The sequence below is a fragment of the Lonchura striata genome, chromosome 2 (assembly GCF_046129695.1).
Source record: "Lonchura striata isolate bLonStr1 chromosome 2, bLonStr1.mat, whole genome shotgun sequence".
In the NCBI taxonomy this organism is placed as follows: domain Eukaryota; kingdom Metazoa; phylum Chordata; class Aves; order Passeriformes; family Estrildidae; genus Lonchura; species Lonchura striata.
This window is the reverse complement of record NC_134604.1, coordinates 109616296-109634710: the sequence shown is the minus strand read 5'-3', so window position 1 is coordinate 109634710 and position 18415 is coordinate 109616296. Positions and strand designations below refer to the sequence as shown.

At 39.3% G+C, this 18415-nt stretch overlaps 1 protein-coding gene across 1 annotated transcript in view; it reads left to right on the top strand.

Moving 5' to 3' along the window:
* Positions 1 to 18415, top strand: part of MED14 (mediator complex subunit 14) — a 34695-nt gene that overhangs the window by 11622 nt on the left and 4658 nt on the right. Inside the window, exons 10-29 of the mRNA XM_021546150.3 lie at positions 1984 to 2095; positions 2723 to 2848; positions 3629 to 3707; positions 5263 to 5422; positions 5807 to 6001; positions 6560 to 6694; positions 7127 to 7203; positions 8715 to 8875; positions 9152 to 9298; positions 9390 to 9481; positions 10745 to 10897; positions 11083 to 11352; positions 12566 to 12721; positions 13244 to 13355; positions 14008 to 14139; positions 15161 to 15343; positions 16016 to 16251; positions 16917 to 17096; positions 17295 to 17402; positions 17841 to 17966. Coding sequence (XP_021401825.1) covers positions 1984 to 2095; positions 2723 to 2848; positions 3629 to 3707; positions 5263 to 5422; positions 5807 to 6001; positions 6560 to 6694; positions 7127 to 7203; positions 8715 to 8875; positions 9152 to 9298; positions 9390 to 9481; positions 10745 to 10897; positions 11083 to 11352; positions 12566 to 12721; positions 13244 to 13355; positions 14008 to 14139; positions 15161 to 15343; positions 16016 to 16251; positions 16917 to 17096; positions 17295 to 17402; positions 17841 to 17966 — 2940 coding nt within the window. The remainder of the gene's footprint in view (positions 1 to 1983; positions 2096 to 2722; positions 2849 to 3628; positions 3708 to 5262; positions 5423 to 5806; positions 6002 to 6559; positions 6695 to 7126; positions 7204 to 8714; positions 8876 to 9151; positions 9299 to 9389; positions 9482 to 10744; positions 10898 to 11082; positions 11353 to 12565; positions 12722 to 13243; positions 13356 to 14007; positions 14140 to 15160; positions 15344 to 16015; positions 16252 to 16916; positions 17097 to 17294; positions 17403 to 17840; positions 17967 to 18415) is intronic.

Genomic DNA, 18415 nt, shown 5'->3' with positions numbered 1-18415 from the left:
CTCACCAGATTATATTATGTGGCTTATCTGAATGTTTTAATTCCTGTATTTTAAAGTTGGGATTGTTGAAATTATCCAAAATGAGTAACTCTGGTCAACTTCCTGCTTGGATCATGCTTCACTAGGGATAATTCTAGATCTTGGTTAAAGATAGTTAAGAAAAATTCTGGGTATTATAATAAATCCTCCGCAAGTCCCTCAGCAAATGTGGCTTTGATATATCAGGATGTCTGTTTGTCATTATTTCTTTCAGAGTTTGGGTTTAGGAGAGTTAGTAAACTGGAGGGAATGATGTAGTCTTCACACTTTCAGTACAGTTTTTCCACAGGGAAAAGCTCCCCAGCTCAGATCTTTCACCTGTCTCACAGAACTTCCTACTGATGGTATCCTCCACCTCCTGTACATACGTTGTATTTCAGCCTCTTGGCCCATCATGTTACCTGTGCTGACAGACAAGTCTGTTTGGTGAAATAAGAACTACCAAGGTTTCAGCTACAGAGGGATGTGGGAAACCTAGTGAAGCATGGTAGCCTTCTACTCTACTTCTAGAGTAGGAATTCTACTGTTAATATAGTAAATATATTCTACATTTACTTATGTAGCTACTACATATAGAGTTGATTTAGTGAAGGTGCTGTATTTATGTGTAAATCTAAGAACATGCTCTTTATCTTCAGCATCTGCTGAAGATCCACAGCTGACACAGTCTAAGTTCACTGAATCAAGTCTGCAGCCTGTAGATTAAGATATGAGGCCACTGTAAATTTGAGATGTATCACAGTTAATGCTGTCTCCCTTTATGAGGACTTGCTCTGAGCTTAAAAAAATTATCAGCTGTGGTAAATACAGTGCTGTTGTAGTGTTTGAATAATGATTTCAGCTGTAATGACGTAGATGGCACACTGGGATTCTGTTTGTTTAAGATACTGTATAAAACAGTGGCACAAACAAACATGTTTGTCTGAGCAGGTTGCTCTGCATTAATCTACAGAAAATTGGATGGAGCTATAGAACATACAGTCACTTTAACCCATTGCAGCTGCTGAGGTGAAATGCTGTAGTGGATAAAGACATGATTTTTATGGCCTTATCTTGGAAAGCTTCTCTTTAGGGGAAGGTCTTTCTGGTATGCAAAAGCTTGCACTGAATATTGTATAATTCTGTGGTGCATGAACCTCTTCTGCATTTATCTCCTACGCTAGAATAAAAATTGAGTTTAATTCAGCTTGAATAGCTTTCAAAGCAATGTGAGGTTACCTAGAAAAAAGGTTTAGCTGTAATCTGGAGCTTTGCTTATGCAAAATATGTAAATAATGTGACTGGAATGTGAATGAATGTGAATGTAAATGCTTTAATTTAGATTGTACAAGTAAGTTACAGTGAATATAAGTGGTGGCATGAGCTTCAGCACTGGTAGAGCAACAGAATGTAGATGAAAGCCCCTAGATACTTCTGTATTCAGTAGGGCTGGCCATACTCAGTGTCTGTCCCTGCATTGTTGCCGTGTTATCAGGACTTAAACTTATGGGATTTCATGTTACAGCTGCATGTGTGTTTGTGTAGGGGCAATCATATCCTAATGAAGTGTTGCTTTGGGGTGTTACGTGTTTGGAGTCTTTTAGCTTAAACTAGTTACCAATGGCTGAGAAAAAAAAGCTAAGCTGAAAATGGACCAGCCTTGATCCAGAACAAGTAGGTCTGCAAGGGAGTGGCAGCAGTATAATTTGTGAAATGTCTTTTACACCTTCTTCTAATCTTAGCTCAAAACTCCTCCCACTGCCTCTGCACAGATAGAATCTCATGGTAGCTTGTTGTATTTTATAGTGCTCCAAATACTCAAGTTAATAGTCAATGTGGCCACCACAATACTAAGCAAATTATTTCTGAAGTGATTGTTTCATTAAGTACCTTTGTTCCAGTGTGCTAATGCAGAAGCTCTACACATCAAATATAAGCTTACTCAAGTATTTTTCTTTTTTACAGATTGACCACCTATCAATAGAAAAACTCCTAATAGACAGTGTCCATGCAAGATCTCATCAAAAACTCCAGGAGCTGAAAGCCATTCTTAAGAGCTACAATGTTAATGACAATTGTATGTGTTTTCTAATGAAGTTTTTCTGGTTCATTTGCAGTTGTGTCTAGGGATGGTTTCCTTTTCTCTTTATGTTTCTTGTTTTCATTAATTTAAATTTAAAAAACTAAAGTGAAACATGTTCAAAATTAACAAAACTTAACTTTGAATTATTCTGCATTGATAATTGTAAAATACCCATACATCTAAATGCATGTAATAAATGAAGCTGGTAGAACACTGTAGTCTGGTTTGAAGGATTAAAATTTACCTACTGTAAAAGTTGCTTGTGTTCAGAATTGAAAGCAAATATTTCACCATTTTGAACTAGTTTTGAATGAGACTTTCCTTAAACTGCTGTTAACTTTTGGGATTTAGATTGATAATTATGAAGCAGTGAGTTAAAAGATTAGTAATCTGAGGATTGGTAATCTTCAAATTTGGTCTGCCTTTTTTTGTTGGTTTGTCACAGAGAAATTCCTATATTCAGATTCCTCTCTATGTCAACACTATAATAATGTTCAAGTAAAGTTTGTTTCTCTAAAAATATACAGGTTTTTTGATTATAATTGGCTGAGTTTTAATGTAAGCTTGAATAATAATAAGCTTGAATTTTGAGTGAAATTATTTATACCATTTTTTGTTTAGCATTCATTGAGACGGCTCTCCCAACTCTTGTAATTCCAATATTGGAACCATGTGGTCGATCAGAGTGCCTGCATGTATTTGTTGATCTCCACTCTGGAATGTTTCAACTAATGCTGTATGGTGTTGGTAAGTAGGCACAAAACCAGGAAGTATTTCATATCTTGCAGGAATTCTGTGCTGTGAAGTAATTTTGTGGGAACAGTTCTGTCAGATCTGCAAAGTTTTGTGAGCAAATGAACCCCACACTTGGGTCAAAATCTGGGTATTGGAGTTAAGGAATAGAACAGAGGATCTTAGTGTTTAAGTGTCACAGTTCAGTTAACATTATTTTAAGAGGACAACAGAGTAATTATTGTTGGGAGTAATGCAGTTCATATTCTTTATGACTCATGGTTCCTGGCTTGGCTGTTAATGGATGGAATCATTTCACATGGATCTGAGTGAGAATTGTATGATGTGACCTTAAATATATTGAGTTACTTCTGTTCAAGTCTTAGCTTCAGGTTTCACATTGCTTGAGAAAAGAAAGGAAGTTATTTTAGTTTATTTGGTTAATAACAAGCATTACGGATCATCTGTTGGTACAAGGGACAACAATTACAAGTTGCACCAGAAGTTTCATCTCAACATGAGAAAGCAATTCTTTACAGAGAAATCAAACAATTCTTCTAACAACCCCCTGAGAGTTTTGGTGGAGTCTTTTGGGAGATGTTCAAGATGCAGTTAGATCATCTCATCTCTGTTCTCTTTCCCACAAAAGGCTGGACCAGGAGATCCCCTTTGAAGCCCGAACCTGGGCTGTTATATGATTATGAGATAATTTAGATGAGACACTTTCAGTGTAAGTTTGAAGTTTTGTTTGAAGAACTGGTGCTAAGACCATTTTCCCACCTGATGTTCTTGCAGATCAGCTGACACTCGATGACATAGAGAAGTCTGTTAATGATGATATGAAGCGAATCATTCCTTGGCTTCAGCAGCTCAAGTGAGTGACTTGTACAATTCACTTAGTTTGCATTTGTGTTCTGGATGAGGACATTTGCATGGCTTTGTGTTTTACACAGCAGGGGTTATAGGGGTTTCTCACTGTTGTAAGCAACCTTGAGTATTTGCCATCTCTTCTAAGCAGTGAAGAAAAGTCTGGTTTTGTTTGGAATTGATCCCATAGTCCTGCTTTAATTTTCCCCCTTATATGTAGCCTTATGCATTGCTGTGTGCACACTTTGCTTGAAGTCTTTTCACTTTTAAGTAGCACACCGCTTGCTTCCTGAGAATCTTTTTTCTGTTCATCTTCTATGTCCTTTATTCCACTGTGTTTCTACAGCTGAACTCTGCTTGTTTCTCAACAAGAATGATCTCACTTCTCACAATACAGAAGAAAAACCAGGAAGTAGCCTAGGATGATTTAAATAATACCTGTTTATCTTCTAGCACTTCAGCCCTTGCTGGTTTAAGTCTCTAATCTTCATTCCATAAAGCCCTGAGATTTAAGCACAAGATACATTTGGCTCCCATAAGAGGTTGTAGCAAATAATACAAACACAGTTTGCATCTGCATGAGAATTGAGTTCCACCTGCTCTGTCCTTTTGGAAATTCCCAGTGCTCTGAGTTAATTGCAGGGTGAAATCTCTATTTGAGGAATTCTGCTTCTAAAAGAAGCTTGATGATGCATGAAGCACTGGCACCCTGGAGAAACTAATCAACCTCCCTTTGTTATAAATAATGTACTTGAGATAATGGCTTGGGTAGTGCTGCAGTTTCTGAGGAAGCTCAGCAGTCCACAGAATGTCTTTTAGGACAGCTGTATCTGACATGTATCTGTGACAATAAATGTGGTGTGTTGTGATGGAGAGGTGCTGAGCAGCCACACTTCCCACTGCTGTTGTCAGTGGAAGTTTGTCTGAATACCCAAGCCATGCATTTTGGAGCCCCTTTCAAGCCTAACTTATCTCACTGGCCTTGCCACTGTAGGCAAAATCTGTTGGAGTGGGACAAAGTTTAATTCCAAACATGAGAATAAATTTGGTGTATTGCATGTAGCTCTTCATCTCCAAACTTACTCAGATGAATGAGTCTGTTTATAACATAGCTTAGAGTGACATCCAGCTTCAGTGATTTTTTTTTTACTGTATTGCTTAGCAGCATATGGGAGCAAAGATTTTTCTGTCTATACCAAAACATAATTGAAGATTCCAGATCGCTAAATAACTGCAATCTACATTTTTTAAATGTTTTCCTCCTGTGTTTTATAATGTTTGTAATTTCATATTGTAGTATATAAAAATTTATTCAGCAAATAATTTCAGGGCTTTTCATCTTGAACTAACAGCTGTCTGTTAAGCTGAAGACAAGATAGTGATAAGAAAATAAAAAGTAATGAAATTTTCTATGTGATTTTTCTTTATTTAAATTATGCTGCAGTGATAGATATTGGCTTAGAATATGACTGACTCTTAATTTGACACTAATACTCTACACTGCAGTGTATTTGAATCATAAAGCCAGTTTCATGGTACTAATACCTTTATTTCCATGCAAGGTTCTGGCTTGGACAGCAGCGCTGCAAACAGTCTATAAAACATCTGCCTACAGTGAGCAGTGAAACTCTTCAACTAGCTAATTATGCCAGCCACCCAGTGGGAAACCTTTCCAAACACAAACTGTTCATCAAACTCACCCGCCTTCCCCAGTACTACATTGTAAGTAACTGAGAAATGCTTCTGTCTTTTGCTCCCCGTCATGGATATCCCAGGCAGTTTGTTGTACTGTTAACTCTTCATATTAGCAACCAAGTGATTGATGTAATGCTTAATTCTCTCCTCCCTCCCTTCTCCTATGGGTTTGCTAAATCACTCAGGCTTGTACAGAAGAAGGCACATACAGATTTATTACTCAGCAACCTTCCCATTCTGTATGTTTCCTGAAAGGTTTGGTATTTCTTCTCTTTTTGGAAGCCTTTCCTAGCCACAGTATCAATACATTGAAAAAAACTAATGTCTGTTCTTTGAAAAGGAAAGGATAGGAACTGAATTAGACTTACTCTTAGCTTGAGAATCTTCTCGATTTGTTTTATCTAAATATAGGTTGTAGAAATGTTTGATGTTCCTGGCAACCCCACAGAACTAGAGTACAAGTACCATTTTCTGTCTGTGAGCTATGCTGAAGGAGATGACAGCCCTGCCACTGCACTTTTACTACAGCAGTTCAAACCAAACATTGAAGAGTTGGTACTGGACACAAAAAGTGGCAAACAAATGAAAAGTGGTGTCAAGCGCAAGGTACGTGTTCCAAAAGCCATTGGGGTGGTTACAGTGCATGAAAGCTCATCACAGTCTCTGAGCATCAATTCCAGCTTTAGTATCCATGTTTCCAGTGTTTGTATGGCTGAAATCTTACTTGTTGTGGTTCTTTGGACTGCTTCCTTAGGGAGATGCTGGGAAACTGTTTTGTAACAGTTGTCCTTCAGTTCATGCCAGGCCTTCTCTGCTGCTCTCAGAGCCAAGGCAGAGCTCTGTGCAGAGGAGTGTGTATATACTGTACATGCAGAGTGCTGCTATCTGTGTGATACACTTTGGGCTATGTGTAGATTTAGAAGGACTTGCAGAGGCTGATAAGAGTTACTTCTTGGGGCCAGGCTGACATGGCTTAGTAATCTACAAGTACTGTTTTAAGGACAGACTTTAACTGAATTGTTTCAGTCCTGAAGTGGATCCTTCCAGGAGTTTGTGCTCAGGGTGTGATTCATTTAACACTTAGATTAATTAGGTTATTCCCTGACATCTCTTTAAAGTGTTTACTCCAAATATGCACATCATTTGTCTTTATTTTAATTCTAGTTATCTGGAGATCCATGTTCCATAGAACACAAGAAACCAAAACGGTCGGGAGAAATGTGTGCCTTCAATAAAGTGCTAGCTCATATTGTAGCCATGTGTGACACAAATATGCCCTTTATAGGGCTTCGGATAGAGGTACGTATTAATTTTTTTTTTTCCTTCTTTCCCTCCCCTGCTCTTGATTCTGGTGTCTAGATGTGAGTATTTAGCAAATTTGTGGTCATGTGCTCACTCTGGAGTTCCCCTGCCAGCTAAGCCTGGGTGACTCAGTCTTCTGCGCTGTGTTGCTGTAGTCTAACTTGTTAGAGCTGCTTCTCTTAGTAGAAAGCACTGCAAAAAGCTTGAGAAGTTGAGGAAAAAGGGAAAATGAGGATGAAAGATATACTTGTGGGAAGGGTTGAGAAACAACTTTATACCAGATTGGCACAGACTGTTTTTTGGCTTTCCAGTGCTTGAGGATGTGAAACATCTGTCACCCTCAGGGGGAAATAAAAAAATCCTTGAAAATGTTACAGGTTTTTTGCTTGACTTTTTGCTTGGAATAACATTTTTCTTGTTCACTCCTAGTTATCCAATATGGACATTCCTCACCAGGGAGTACAAGTAGAAGGAGATGGCTTCAGCCATGCAATACGTTTGTTAAAGTAAGAGGATATTCTCTATGTTTTGTTTTATTACTGTTCATACATTTGAGAGAAAAAAAAGGTTTGTTTGGAGAGTAACAATAAGAATATCAGGATAGCAACAAGATTTTTGTTTTGGGGTTTTTTTCCTTTTTTTTTGGAGGGGTGTTATTACTGTGTGTCATGTACTTGAATGTGAAGCAGTGCTAGAGAAAGGGGAAAAATAGAGTAGACTAAGAGCCAACTACAATTCTTTTCTTTCATTAGCCTAAACTGAGGGGCTTTGAAAACAGTGTGACAGTTCTCAATCCTTAAATCCAGGCAGTGCTAAGGAAGAAGTGGTGATGATTCATGAAAATGCAATTTTAGATCAGATCAGAGGCCTACATACTCCATATGTTATTTGACAATTATGTGAAACTGCAGAGGAAAATCACAGGATTTCCAGAAAAGACAATTGCATGGTAAAGAGGTTGTAGAGGAAATATCTGAGAATCATACAGTAATTTAATAGGTTATTTAGGCCCAAGTGCAGGACTTTGCATTTGTTTTCATGGAACTTCATAAGGTTCCTGTTAACTTGTTCCTCCAGCCATCTGTGATCTCTCTGAAGGGCAGCCCTAACCTTCATCATGTTAAGTGCTCCCTTCAGTTTGTCATCATCTGCAAATTTACTATTCTTCTGTATCATATAGGCTACTGAAATAGTTATATTGAAATTCTTAATAGCAGGCCAATAGTACCTGCCTCTATGTTAACCCTGAGGAATGCCAGCCATAACCAGCCACTAACTGGACCTGCAACAAATAAAGTTTAAAGCAACAAGCCATAAACCCCAAAGACACCTCCTAGAGTAAAACCTTTGTAACTCCTGTTCTGCAGAAATGTAGAGTGACATAAAGGCACTGCTGTCAAATCAGGCCCTACCTTTTTAACTTTGCAAATGAGCAGAGAACTTGTGAACTGAAGTTAAGGGTGGAACATGGGATTTCTGGCTAGATCCTCAAGGAATTTGTAAAAGAGTTTGGCTTGTTTTTACTTAAGTTTTATTTGTCTGTCCCCTGTGCTCAATTCACACATTGGGATATGAATAAATTAGTGAGTACTAAGGGAACTGCCAGGTTGTTCATTGCATGTAGAACAAGCTTGTTCTAGAAGGCAAATAAATTCAGATAGCCAGAGAACTTAGTTATTTCCATGTTTTTTGGGTTATTTCTCTATGTAAGAGCTTTATATTGGTAAGCTCTTAGTTCACCAGGAGATAAGGACAATTCAGCAGATCCTTTAACAGTCTGTAATTTGCAGGTGTTGAATCCATATAAAAAGTGGTCTTAGCTCAGAGTGCTTTTGTGATACACTTACTACAGTCCTTGAAGAGGAATGGGTTATCTCGCTGTGCAGTCCAGCTGCCTCTGCTGTTGATTTGTTCATCCTTTCATGTCCAGACTTGGGAGTCCCTCAGGAAATACTAGAAGGTAGTATACTTGTGGAGCTGTACTGTGTCTAATGGAGATTGTTTTTGTCATGTACAGAATTCCTCCCTGTAAAGGTGTAAACGAGGAAACGCAGAAGGCTTTGGACCGATCTCTTCTTGATTGCACTTTCCGACTACAAGGTAGAAATAATCGCACGTGGGTGGCTGAGCTGGTGTTTGCAAACTGCCCACTGAACAGCACTTCATCCAGGGAACAAGGCAAGTTTGATTGAGAAATGCTGGTAAATTTTGTTTCTTTGTAGTTTACATTGTCTATTCCAGTAGTTTTAATGTCTTGGTTTAAATGGACAGCTGTCTCTTCCTAAGATTTCTGATAAACCAGTGTACGTTAATCAAAATTCTGGCTGCTGAGTTGATGCATTTTTGTTATTTCAATGTGTTTCCTGGTCACTTGCCACAGTTCACTCTCAGTCTGTACACCACAGCTCAGGAACCACTGGGTTGATCAGTATTTCCCATCTCCTCACACTGCAGGACCAACCCGTCACGTTTACCTGACGTATGAAAACCAGTTGTCTGAACCAGTTGGAGGTCGCAAGGTGGTCGAGATGTTCCTCAATGACTGGAACAGTATTGCTCGGCTGTACGAGTGTGTCCTGGAGTTTGCACGGTCCTTACCAGGTACAGAAATCACCTCCTTTTTGTCCAAATGATGGGCTTACAGATGACTGTGATTTTCTCACTCTGGCTCTCTTCCCTCCTCTCTTCACAGACATCCCGAACCACTTAAACATTTTTTCAGAAGTTCGGATCTACAACTACCGAAAACTTATCCTTTGTTACGGAACTACCAAGGGGAGCTCAGTGAGTAACTCCTAAATGGACTTCAAATGTATGATTGAAAACAGAATGGGTAGGCTTAGACTTCTCAGAATTTTGCTGCACAATTTTTCTTTGTAGTGGAACTAATATAGATGAATGTAGAAAAGAGAGGGTGCCACGTTGCTGATTTGCTGGGTTGCTAGAAGTTCAGTATTTTTGAGAATTTCTGTTAAATGCTTTATATTGTGGGAAGGACAGTTGTGTGCTTCTCAGTAATGAAAGCTGGTGTGGCAGCCTTTTTCTGAAAAACTTTGTGTAAGTATTGTTACTGCTCACTGCCATACTGGGATATATGGATGGATATGTGTAAGCTGAATGTCTAATTCTGCCTTAAAAGAGAGGACTCTAATAAAGTTTTAAATGTGGTGCTGTGCTTTCAATGAGGTCTTCATTGATTATTTTGTAGCAGTGCTGTTCTCCTGTTCAGAACTCTAGCTTCCTCTGTAGTATTTGAATTTACAACTTATTAATTACTTAAATAACTAGGTACTTGCTCACATCTTTGTGTTAGGTGCAAGGTAGAGGAAGAAGTAAGAGCATGGTTATTTCAGATTGAGAATGTAATTTTGTGTGCAGCTGATGCGAAGTAACTTGAAATTTGCTTTCTGTGAGCTTTGTGTGTTCATTTTCTAAGCTGAATTTCTTTTAAGTATTTTTATGTGCATTTTTGTGGGAAGTGTAGGAAAATATATATATATATATATATATATGTATACATACATACATATGTATGTTATCTATATGTAAGTAGCCAGAGCAGCAGTATGGACTTTGCATTTAACTTCCTTACATATTGTCCAGGACTCGTTTTTGTTAAGAAAACCAATCCACCTCCAGCAACTCACTAATCAGTTTTCCACACCATGAATCTCACAAGTTTAATTTTCTCTCTCTCACTTTGGCAGAAAATATTATTTTGCTTTTTGGTTGAGTTGCTGGTATAAGTGCCCAGTTCTGTAGTTGCCAACAATCCAGGCAGCTAAATTGATGTTAATCCTGAGAGTGCTTTTTCTTTTCTTCACAGCCTTAGCAGCTTTTGAGGAGGGTGAAATATGTATCTGTTGAGGTTTGATAGAAAATGGGGGGAAAAATTAAATCTGATCAACTTTCTTGTTATGTCTTACTATAACCTCTTAGATTAAAGGTTATTACAATCTGTAATATAAGAGTAGAATAAGTAAGTAAGTTATTACAACCTACTTGTTCTAGCTTCCAATGTTTATGTTTATGTTTGTGACATTGCAGATCAGCATCCAGTGGAACTCCATCCTCCAGAAGTTCCATATTTCACTGGGAACAGTTGGCCCAAACTCAGGTTGCAGTAACTGTCACAACACAATTCTGCACCAGCTCCAGGAGATGTTTAATAAAACACCAAACGTGGTGCAGTTGTTACAGGTAATGTTCTAAAAAACATCTGTCAAGAAAATTGCAGGACACTAGGGAGCTGAGTTCTGATTAAACTGAATCTCTTCAAGAGTGTTAGGATTGTCTATGAATCTCATTGCCAGGAAGCATCTAATTTTCCCTGACCTTTCCTTTTGGATAAGCTACCTGACCTCTCAATCTCCGCTCTCTCCCAGGTTTTGTTTGACACTCAGGCTCCACTAAACGCCATCAACAAACTCCCGACCGTGCCCATGCTGGGGCTGACCCAACGCACCAACACTGCCTACCAGTGCTTCTCCATCCTGCCCCAGTCCCCCACGCACATCAGGCTGGCCTTCAGGAACATGTACTGCATCGACATCTACTGCCGCAGCCGCGGCGTGGTGGCCATCCGCGACGGCGCCTACAGCCTCTTCGACAACAGCAAGATAGTGGAGGGCTTTTACCCCGCGCCCGGGCTAAAGGTGAGCACCCCCGTGTTCTCTGGCAGCTTGTAAATAAATGACCTTCTCACTTGGAAGCATGAATCTGAGGTGAAGAGCTTGGTGCAGGTTTTCTTTGTGGAGACCTGCAGTCCTTCCAAAATTCTGAGCATAGAAGTTTTTGATTTATTGGTAGATCTGTTAATTAATTTGCATTAAAACATTTCCTTTAAAACAAATAACATCAAGTGCTAGGCCATTTTTTAAATCTGTGTATTCAGGCATCATTTTGTTGAAACTTGAAGCTTTGTGTCTAGGCTGGATGTGTGCTCCAGGATTAGCCTCAACTGCTCCTCACAAACTGCTTTGTGTGGCAGTACAGTGCTCCTAAGTTGCGTGTGGGACAATAGTCCATGTCAGATGATTCTAGACAGAAACTTCTCTTTTAAAACAGTTCCCATCAGCATGTGGCAGGAGCTTGTGGCTTTCCTTCTAAATGCAGTGCTGGTTCACTCTTCCTTAAAAATGAATCTCTGTACACTGACAGAATACCTTAGGGCATCTTGTACCAGTGCTAGTTATGCTGAAATACTGTAAAATGGGCACCCTTTAAGAAACAGCTTAATTTGCTTTTTTTTTTTTTTCTGACAGTTGCAACTGAATATTGATTTTCTTGTATTACATTTAACTGATCCTGAACATCTGCCTCTTTAACAAATGCCAAATGAAGGGCTAATGGAAAAAAGAAGGAGATTGTAGATACAAGTGTAAAGTGGTAGAAGAGAATGGAAATGGGAAGGTAGAGGAGGAATTAATTCAAAAAAGTTGGCAGGTTCCTCTGAGTACAAGAGAATGCTGTGGAGCAGATGACTTAGATGTTCTTAACCAAACAGGGTCGTTGTAGGTTTAATACATCAGCCCTGTAGGTTCTGTATATTCAGGAGTTGTTCTGGAACAGGAATTTCCAAGTGTAGATTTTTCCTTATCTTTAAGGAGAGAAGAAAAATGTTGGTATTTCAATTTACTGGAAATATTTATTGTTATAGAGCCAAGTGTCTCTGTTTATTAATTGATATATATTGCAGGCTAACAATATTGTAATTAATGAACGTCCACTAGTATGTAGTTCCAGAGACTTGCCTATTTCCTATGTGCTGTAGCTGATAAAGGTAGTTTTAAAGCTTAGCAAATACTGCCTTCATTGTATAGTAAAATTTAAATGGGCAAACTGCTAACAAAACTGCTTTTTCCACAGACATTCCTGAACATGTTTGTTGACAGCAATCAGGATGCACGCAGACGATCTGTAAATGAAGATGATAACCCACCTTCTCCTATCGGAGGAGACATGATGGATTCTTTGATATCACAGCTCCAACCCCAGCAGCCACCACAGCAGCCACAACAACAGGTACCCTTCAGGCAAAATAAATGTTTATTGTCTTCCACAACAGTAGATTTCTAAGAACTTAACGTTCTAAAGGGATTAACAGTAACCAAATGGAAAGGGAGACTATAAGCCCACTCTGCTGTAGAATTCCCCTTCGGGCAAAATGTATTAATTTATTTTACATTTCTCGTTCCAGTGTAAACAGCCCATAGCATATGAACAGCAGCTTTAGAAGGTCACATGAGACTTGCTGCCTAGAAGCAAAGGACTGAGGGAGGGAAAACAACTGTTTAAGATAAAAGATGGGAGGGAGAGTCAGGAGGCTTTGCTGGTACAGGGTGGCAGATAAAGGGAGAGAGGTAAAGAGATATTATGTCTTTAGAAGAAACAGAAAAAAAAAGTAAGCACTGAACAAGATAGTATAGAAAATCAAACAACTGTGTGGATGAACCTGTAAGAGTTAAGCCTCATTAGTATTCTCCTGCATATACTTAACTTTTGTTTGGTACAAAAGTTTTCATTGTCCTGTGTTGACAATTTCAGCCATTTGCAAAACAGGCAGGAGCCTCAGGAGCGTATCCTCTCACCTCCCCACCCACCTCCTACCACAACACAGTGACACCCTCCCCATCCATGATGCACACACAGTCACCAGGTAGGATGGCTGGGAGCTGGTCTTTGTGTATGTGTGATTTTCTATTATTTGAGCTGTATTTAGCCCCACATTAGCCAAGAGAATGCAGTTTACACTCTGGGGGGGAAAAAAAGCGGGGTCCTGCTATGCATGTTTTGTAAAGTACATTTTGAAGCTAAAAAACCCCGTTAAGTAAAACTGTCATCTTTAGCTGTGTAATATTTGGGGCTATTTCATCATTACTGTTTATAAAATAAAAACAGTACTGTTTTGCTAAGACAAAAAACAGTACTGTTTTGCTAAGACAAAAACCTTGTTAATTTTCAATACCTGCTTTTTCAGAAGAGTTTTTTATCACCAAAGCTCTGCTGTTCTACAACAGCTCCCAGCTGTTGTAGAACAACAGCTAAAAATACTTAATTTTGGGCAGGGCTGGGCAGGGGGGAAATGCCATTCTTCAAGCCAGGTATCATGGGAAGTTTCCTTTGTGTGGTAAATCAACCTGAAAAATATAACAGTCACACATGTACAAAATAAAGTCATTGAGTGCAAAAACAAATTCTCTTGAATCTTGTTTGCTGTCTCCCTAAAAAGAAGGGAGCAGTTGATAGAAAAAAATTGGAACAGAAAGATGGGAAATGTGTATATCAAATGATGTGATGTCTTTGATCAGGAAATTTGCATGCTGCAAGCTCACCTAGTGGGGCTTTAAGAGCACCATCACCAGCATCCTTTGGTCCAACTCCTTCACCTTCCTCTCTTGGAATCACAATGGGACAAACAGCTAACTTTGCCAGCCCACATGGTGAGTTCTTTACTGGCAGGTATAGATGTAGTGACAGGGAGGGCAGATTTGCCTCTTAAAATTAAGTTTTTCAGAGCAGACTTAAGTTAATTGAGAAAAAAATCATGCTTTGTAATTGGCTCAAGTAGCTGTTTTCATATATGTGAGTGTTAATTGTTCACAACAGTCAAAAGTAGCTGCATGGCATGTCAAGGTGTTCCTAACATGTTAAAAATTGACTCTCAGTCACTCCTTTCTGCTTACTAATCTAGGGAAATTCAATGTGGTCTTGTAGCAGAACAGTGGCTGCAGCTTTTAATGAATATATTCTTTTGTTAGATTAGTTAGTGGGTTTTCACTGCTTACATTTCCTGGAAAAATAAGTGGAACAGGTTAGAAATTCACATACTTGCAATTTGGAAATGTTATCAAAGTCTGGCTGGTTTGACATATCTGTATGTGAGTAACATGCCTGTGGTTGTTTCCTTTATTAATTTGGTTGGTTTTTTTGGAAAGCTGCCAAAACAATCCTTTGTATAATCACAGTACGTTGGAAACTGTTCTATAGATCACAACAAATGAAGAGTGTTTTGACTATTGAGATGAACAAAGTGAGAAAGATGTACCACAGAGTAGGTTTAAGGTTCTGATCAGTCTGTATAGCAGAGATACCTTTGCAGCAATAACTGTAAGATACTGAATAAATAAGGAACTGGCTGGCTGAGGCTTCCTTTGCTAAGGACCAGTAGAAGTCCCATTCTGTAGGCAAGAGCTCCTTTTGGTTTAGAACCTATTACTTGTTGAACATGACAATTTTCCTTAACATTCTACTTTTTAAAAAATACAACCTGGAAACCCTTGAAATCTGTATCTTGATTTTTTACTCTCTGCCCCCACTTGTGTGTTTTGTATGGTTGTAAATATTGTGAAAGCTTGCAGGCACTTTTGTGTTTTACAGATTTTGGTAAGCCTCTTTTAGATTTCTCTATTAGAAAGCCTTTTACTTTCTAAAGAAATAATAATGGTCTTGTAACATCTGTAGGTACCATAGACCCAAGCTCACCATACACCATGATGTCACCCAGTCAGCGTGCAGGGAATTGGCCAGGATCTCCCCAGGTCTCTGGTCCATCACCAGCAGCACGGATGCCTGGAATGTCACCAGCCAACCCTTCCCTTCACTCACCTGTCCCTGATGCTTCTCATTCCCCACGAGCTGGAACAAGTAGGCTTCTTTATCAGTGTTACAACTGTGAAACACTCATGTTTAACACTTGTACTTGTGCTCTTTTTGGTAGTTTTTGTGTCAGTCTAACAGTCCTTACTGTCCTTGTGCAGTAAATGTCTAAGGAAATTAAGCCTTGATTCTGTCCTACTTCAGATCTTCAATAACAAATTATAAAAGTGAGCTAGAGCATACAGCATAAATGTCAGCAGGATTGATGATAGCTTTTGTTGCAGTGCAGAAATCAGTCTGAAATTATTGAACTCCATGACTAAGAGAAAAGTCTTCAGAGTGAAAGCAATGATAGGCACATTTGCCAGCCCAAATACTAACTTTTCACATAATAGATTTGTAATGCTGCTCTTGCACGACTGATTTAGCCATCTTTACATCCCATTGAGTTTGTTGTGCAAACCTGCTGTCTGCTGGCATGCTGCAGAAAGAGGAAAAGGGAGGAGGATTTTAATCTAACTGAGATTCTTTGCATGGGTTCAGGGTCAAAACTAATTCCCTGTCTGTCTGATGCCTATCACTAGGCAGGCAAACTCTTAAATAAGAAGGATTGAGCTTTGTCCCAGAGGACTTGTTGATGAATAGAGACAATTGAAGTGAATATCTGTCTCATATTTCAGCTTCAATCCTCCCTAACTGCAAGTCCTTGTGTCCCCACAGGTTCCCAAGTCATGCCCACAAGCATGCCTCCACCTCGGAAACTACCTCAGCGCTCTTGGGCTGCATCCATTCCTACAATCCTCACCCACAGTGCCTTGAATATTCTGCTCTTGCCCTCTCCTACCCCTGGGCTCGTGCCAGGACTAGCTGGCAGCTATCTGTGCTCCCCTCTTGAGCGATTCCTTGGGTCAGTGATTATGAGGAGGCATCTTCAGAGGATCATTCAACAGGAAACGGTACGCTTTCAGTTTGAAGGGACCTGTGGGTATGTGACTGCTCTGTGTCTTTCAAATCAGGCACAAACTGAAATGCTTCAAATAAAATAACTGTTCGCTGTTAGACTTGTGCTGTACTTCTGATTTTTGCCATCTAAAGTGTCAAAATTTAAAGAAATCATTTAATTCCACTTCTTTTCCACACAAAATAGATTTGGTCTGGGGAAATTGTGTAACTGTTAAAATAGCAAGTCTATGACCAAGTTTCAGATCTAAGTCTATGATCTAGATTTCAGATGCTGTGGGTTCCTTGGGTTTAACATGTCCATTGGGAGTTTACTGGAACAGCCATGGGATTACTGTGGGTAGCACTCCTTGGCAGGATTGCCAGAGAAGTGAGTTAGTAGTTAATGTTAACTACTCAGTTGGGAATGTTACCTTAGGGATTGGGACAGACAAATGTGCCTCTTCACTTCTGTGGCATGGATTCAGTGACAGAGAAAGAAACCAAATCTGGCATAAGCTTAATTCTCAAGGCAAATTTACCTGTATTAAAATATCATGTGTTTCTTTCTGGAAAGAGAGATTGATCTCTACACTTTTGGGAGAGAGTGAGAGAGAGTGTGTGTGTGAGTTCATTCCATTTAATGAATGACTAATTGACTGTGAATCTCCTTTTTATGCAGCTACAGTTAATAAACTCCAATGAACCAGGTGTCATTATGTTTAAGACTGAGGCACTGAAATGCAGGGTTGCTCTCAATCCCAAAACCAACCAGACCTTGCAGCTGAAAGTAACACCTGAAAATACAGGACAGTGGAAATCAGAGGAGTTGCAGGTTTTGGAGAAGTTCTTTGAAACAAGGGTATGTACTGAAATCAAGAGTGTTGATGTATTTGTGCATTGCTTTTAATGTCTGGTGTTGTTTTGAGTGATCCTGCCGACTTTCACTGGCATGTGTAAGAACTGCAAAATATAAAGTTGACAGCTGTGCATGCTGGTTGCATATTAAATTACATATTTATTATCTAAATAGGCACTACTAAATAGTGTCTTTCTTTAGGTTGCAGGACCACCTTTTAAAGCAAACACCCTGATAGCCTTCACAAAGTTACTCGGGGCTCCCACGCACATCCTCAGGGACTGTGTACACATCATGAAACTGGAGCTGGTAAGTCAGCTGTTCCATTTATTCAGTTCACCCAACTTTGATTGTTATATTTTAGAAAAAAGCTGATGTGTCTATCTACAAACACACAAATTACTCTAAATTTATACATAAGTTATTTAATGTTATTGGAGAAGTTTTCATTTTACTACTAGCTTTCCTGGAAATGCTCAAAATTTCTCATTTAAACTGATAACTTTAAGGAACTGCAGACACGTTACAACAGGCACATGTACAGATTGACTGGAATCTTTCTGATTGTGTTACTGTGCTCAGTTCTTTCAGAGTTACTCTGGTTTCTCTAAACTTGGCAACATCTGCATCTAAAGAGGCACATTCTGCTTTGTGGCACTTCCCAGTTCCATAGCTGTGTATGTCACTGACATTTGCATATGACACTGAACTTTGCTGTTCTTTCTCTGCGCTGCTCTCTCTGAACAGTTCCCTGACCAGGCAAGTCAGCTGAAATGGAACGTGCAGTTTTGTTTAACAATCCCTCCCAGCGCTCCACCAATTGCGCCTCCAGGAACACCCGCTGTTGTGCTGAAATCCAAAATGTTGTTTTTTGTAAGTAGAGCTATCTGTTTTAAAATTCTAACCCTGCATGTCTCTGAGATCATCACGAGTTCGTAGCAAAACATAAGCCCACTGTATTTGACAGCTGTAATAGCTAAAAGTGTTGTGCTGTTTGGAATCCTCAATTTGCTTGGATCTCTTTTGTAATGACTTCAGTTCGTATTCCTACTCTCCTTCCTACTAAAGCACAGCAATTTCTCGTGTTTCGTGTTCTTGGAGAGATGTTGACAATATATAAAGTTCAGTTCCCTCTGGGTTGCATCTTCAAGTGTTCCCCTTGTGGGTGTTTAGTTCTTCTTTGAGGCACTAACCACCTAGATCGGGTGACATGCACATTAGTGGTACTGGGAGAGGAGAGAGAGATGAGATGTTCAGAACAAATCTACCTTAGTGTTGTGCCCAAGGCAATGCTCACTGTGGGGTGCTTTTGAGAAGTCAAT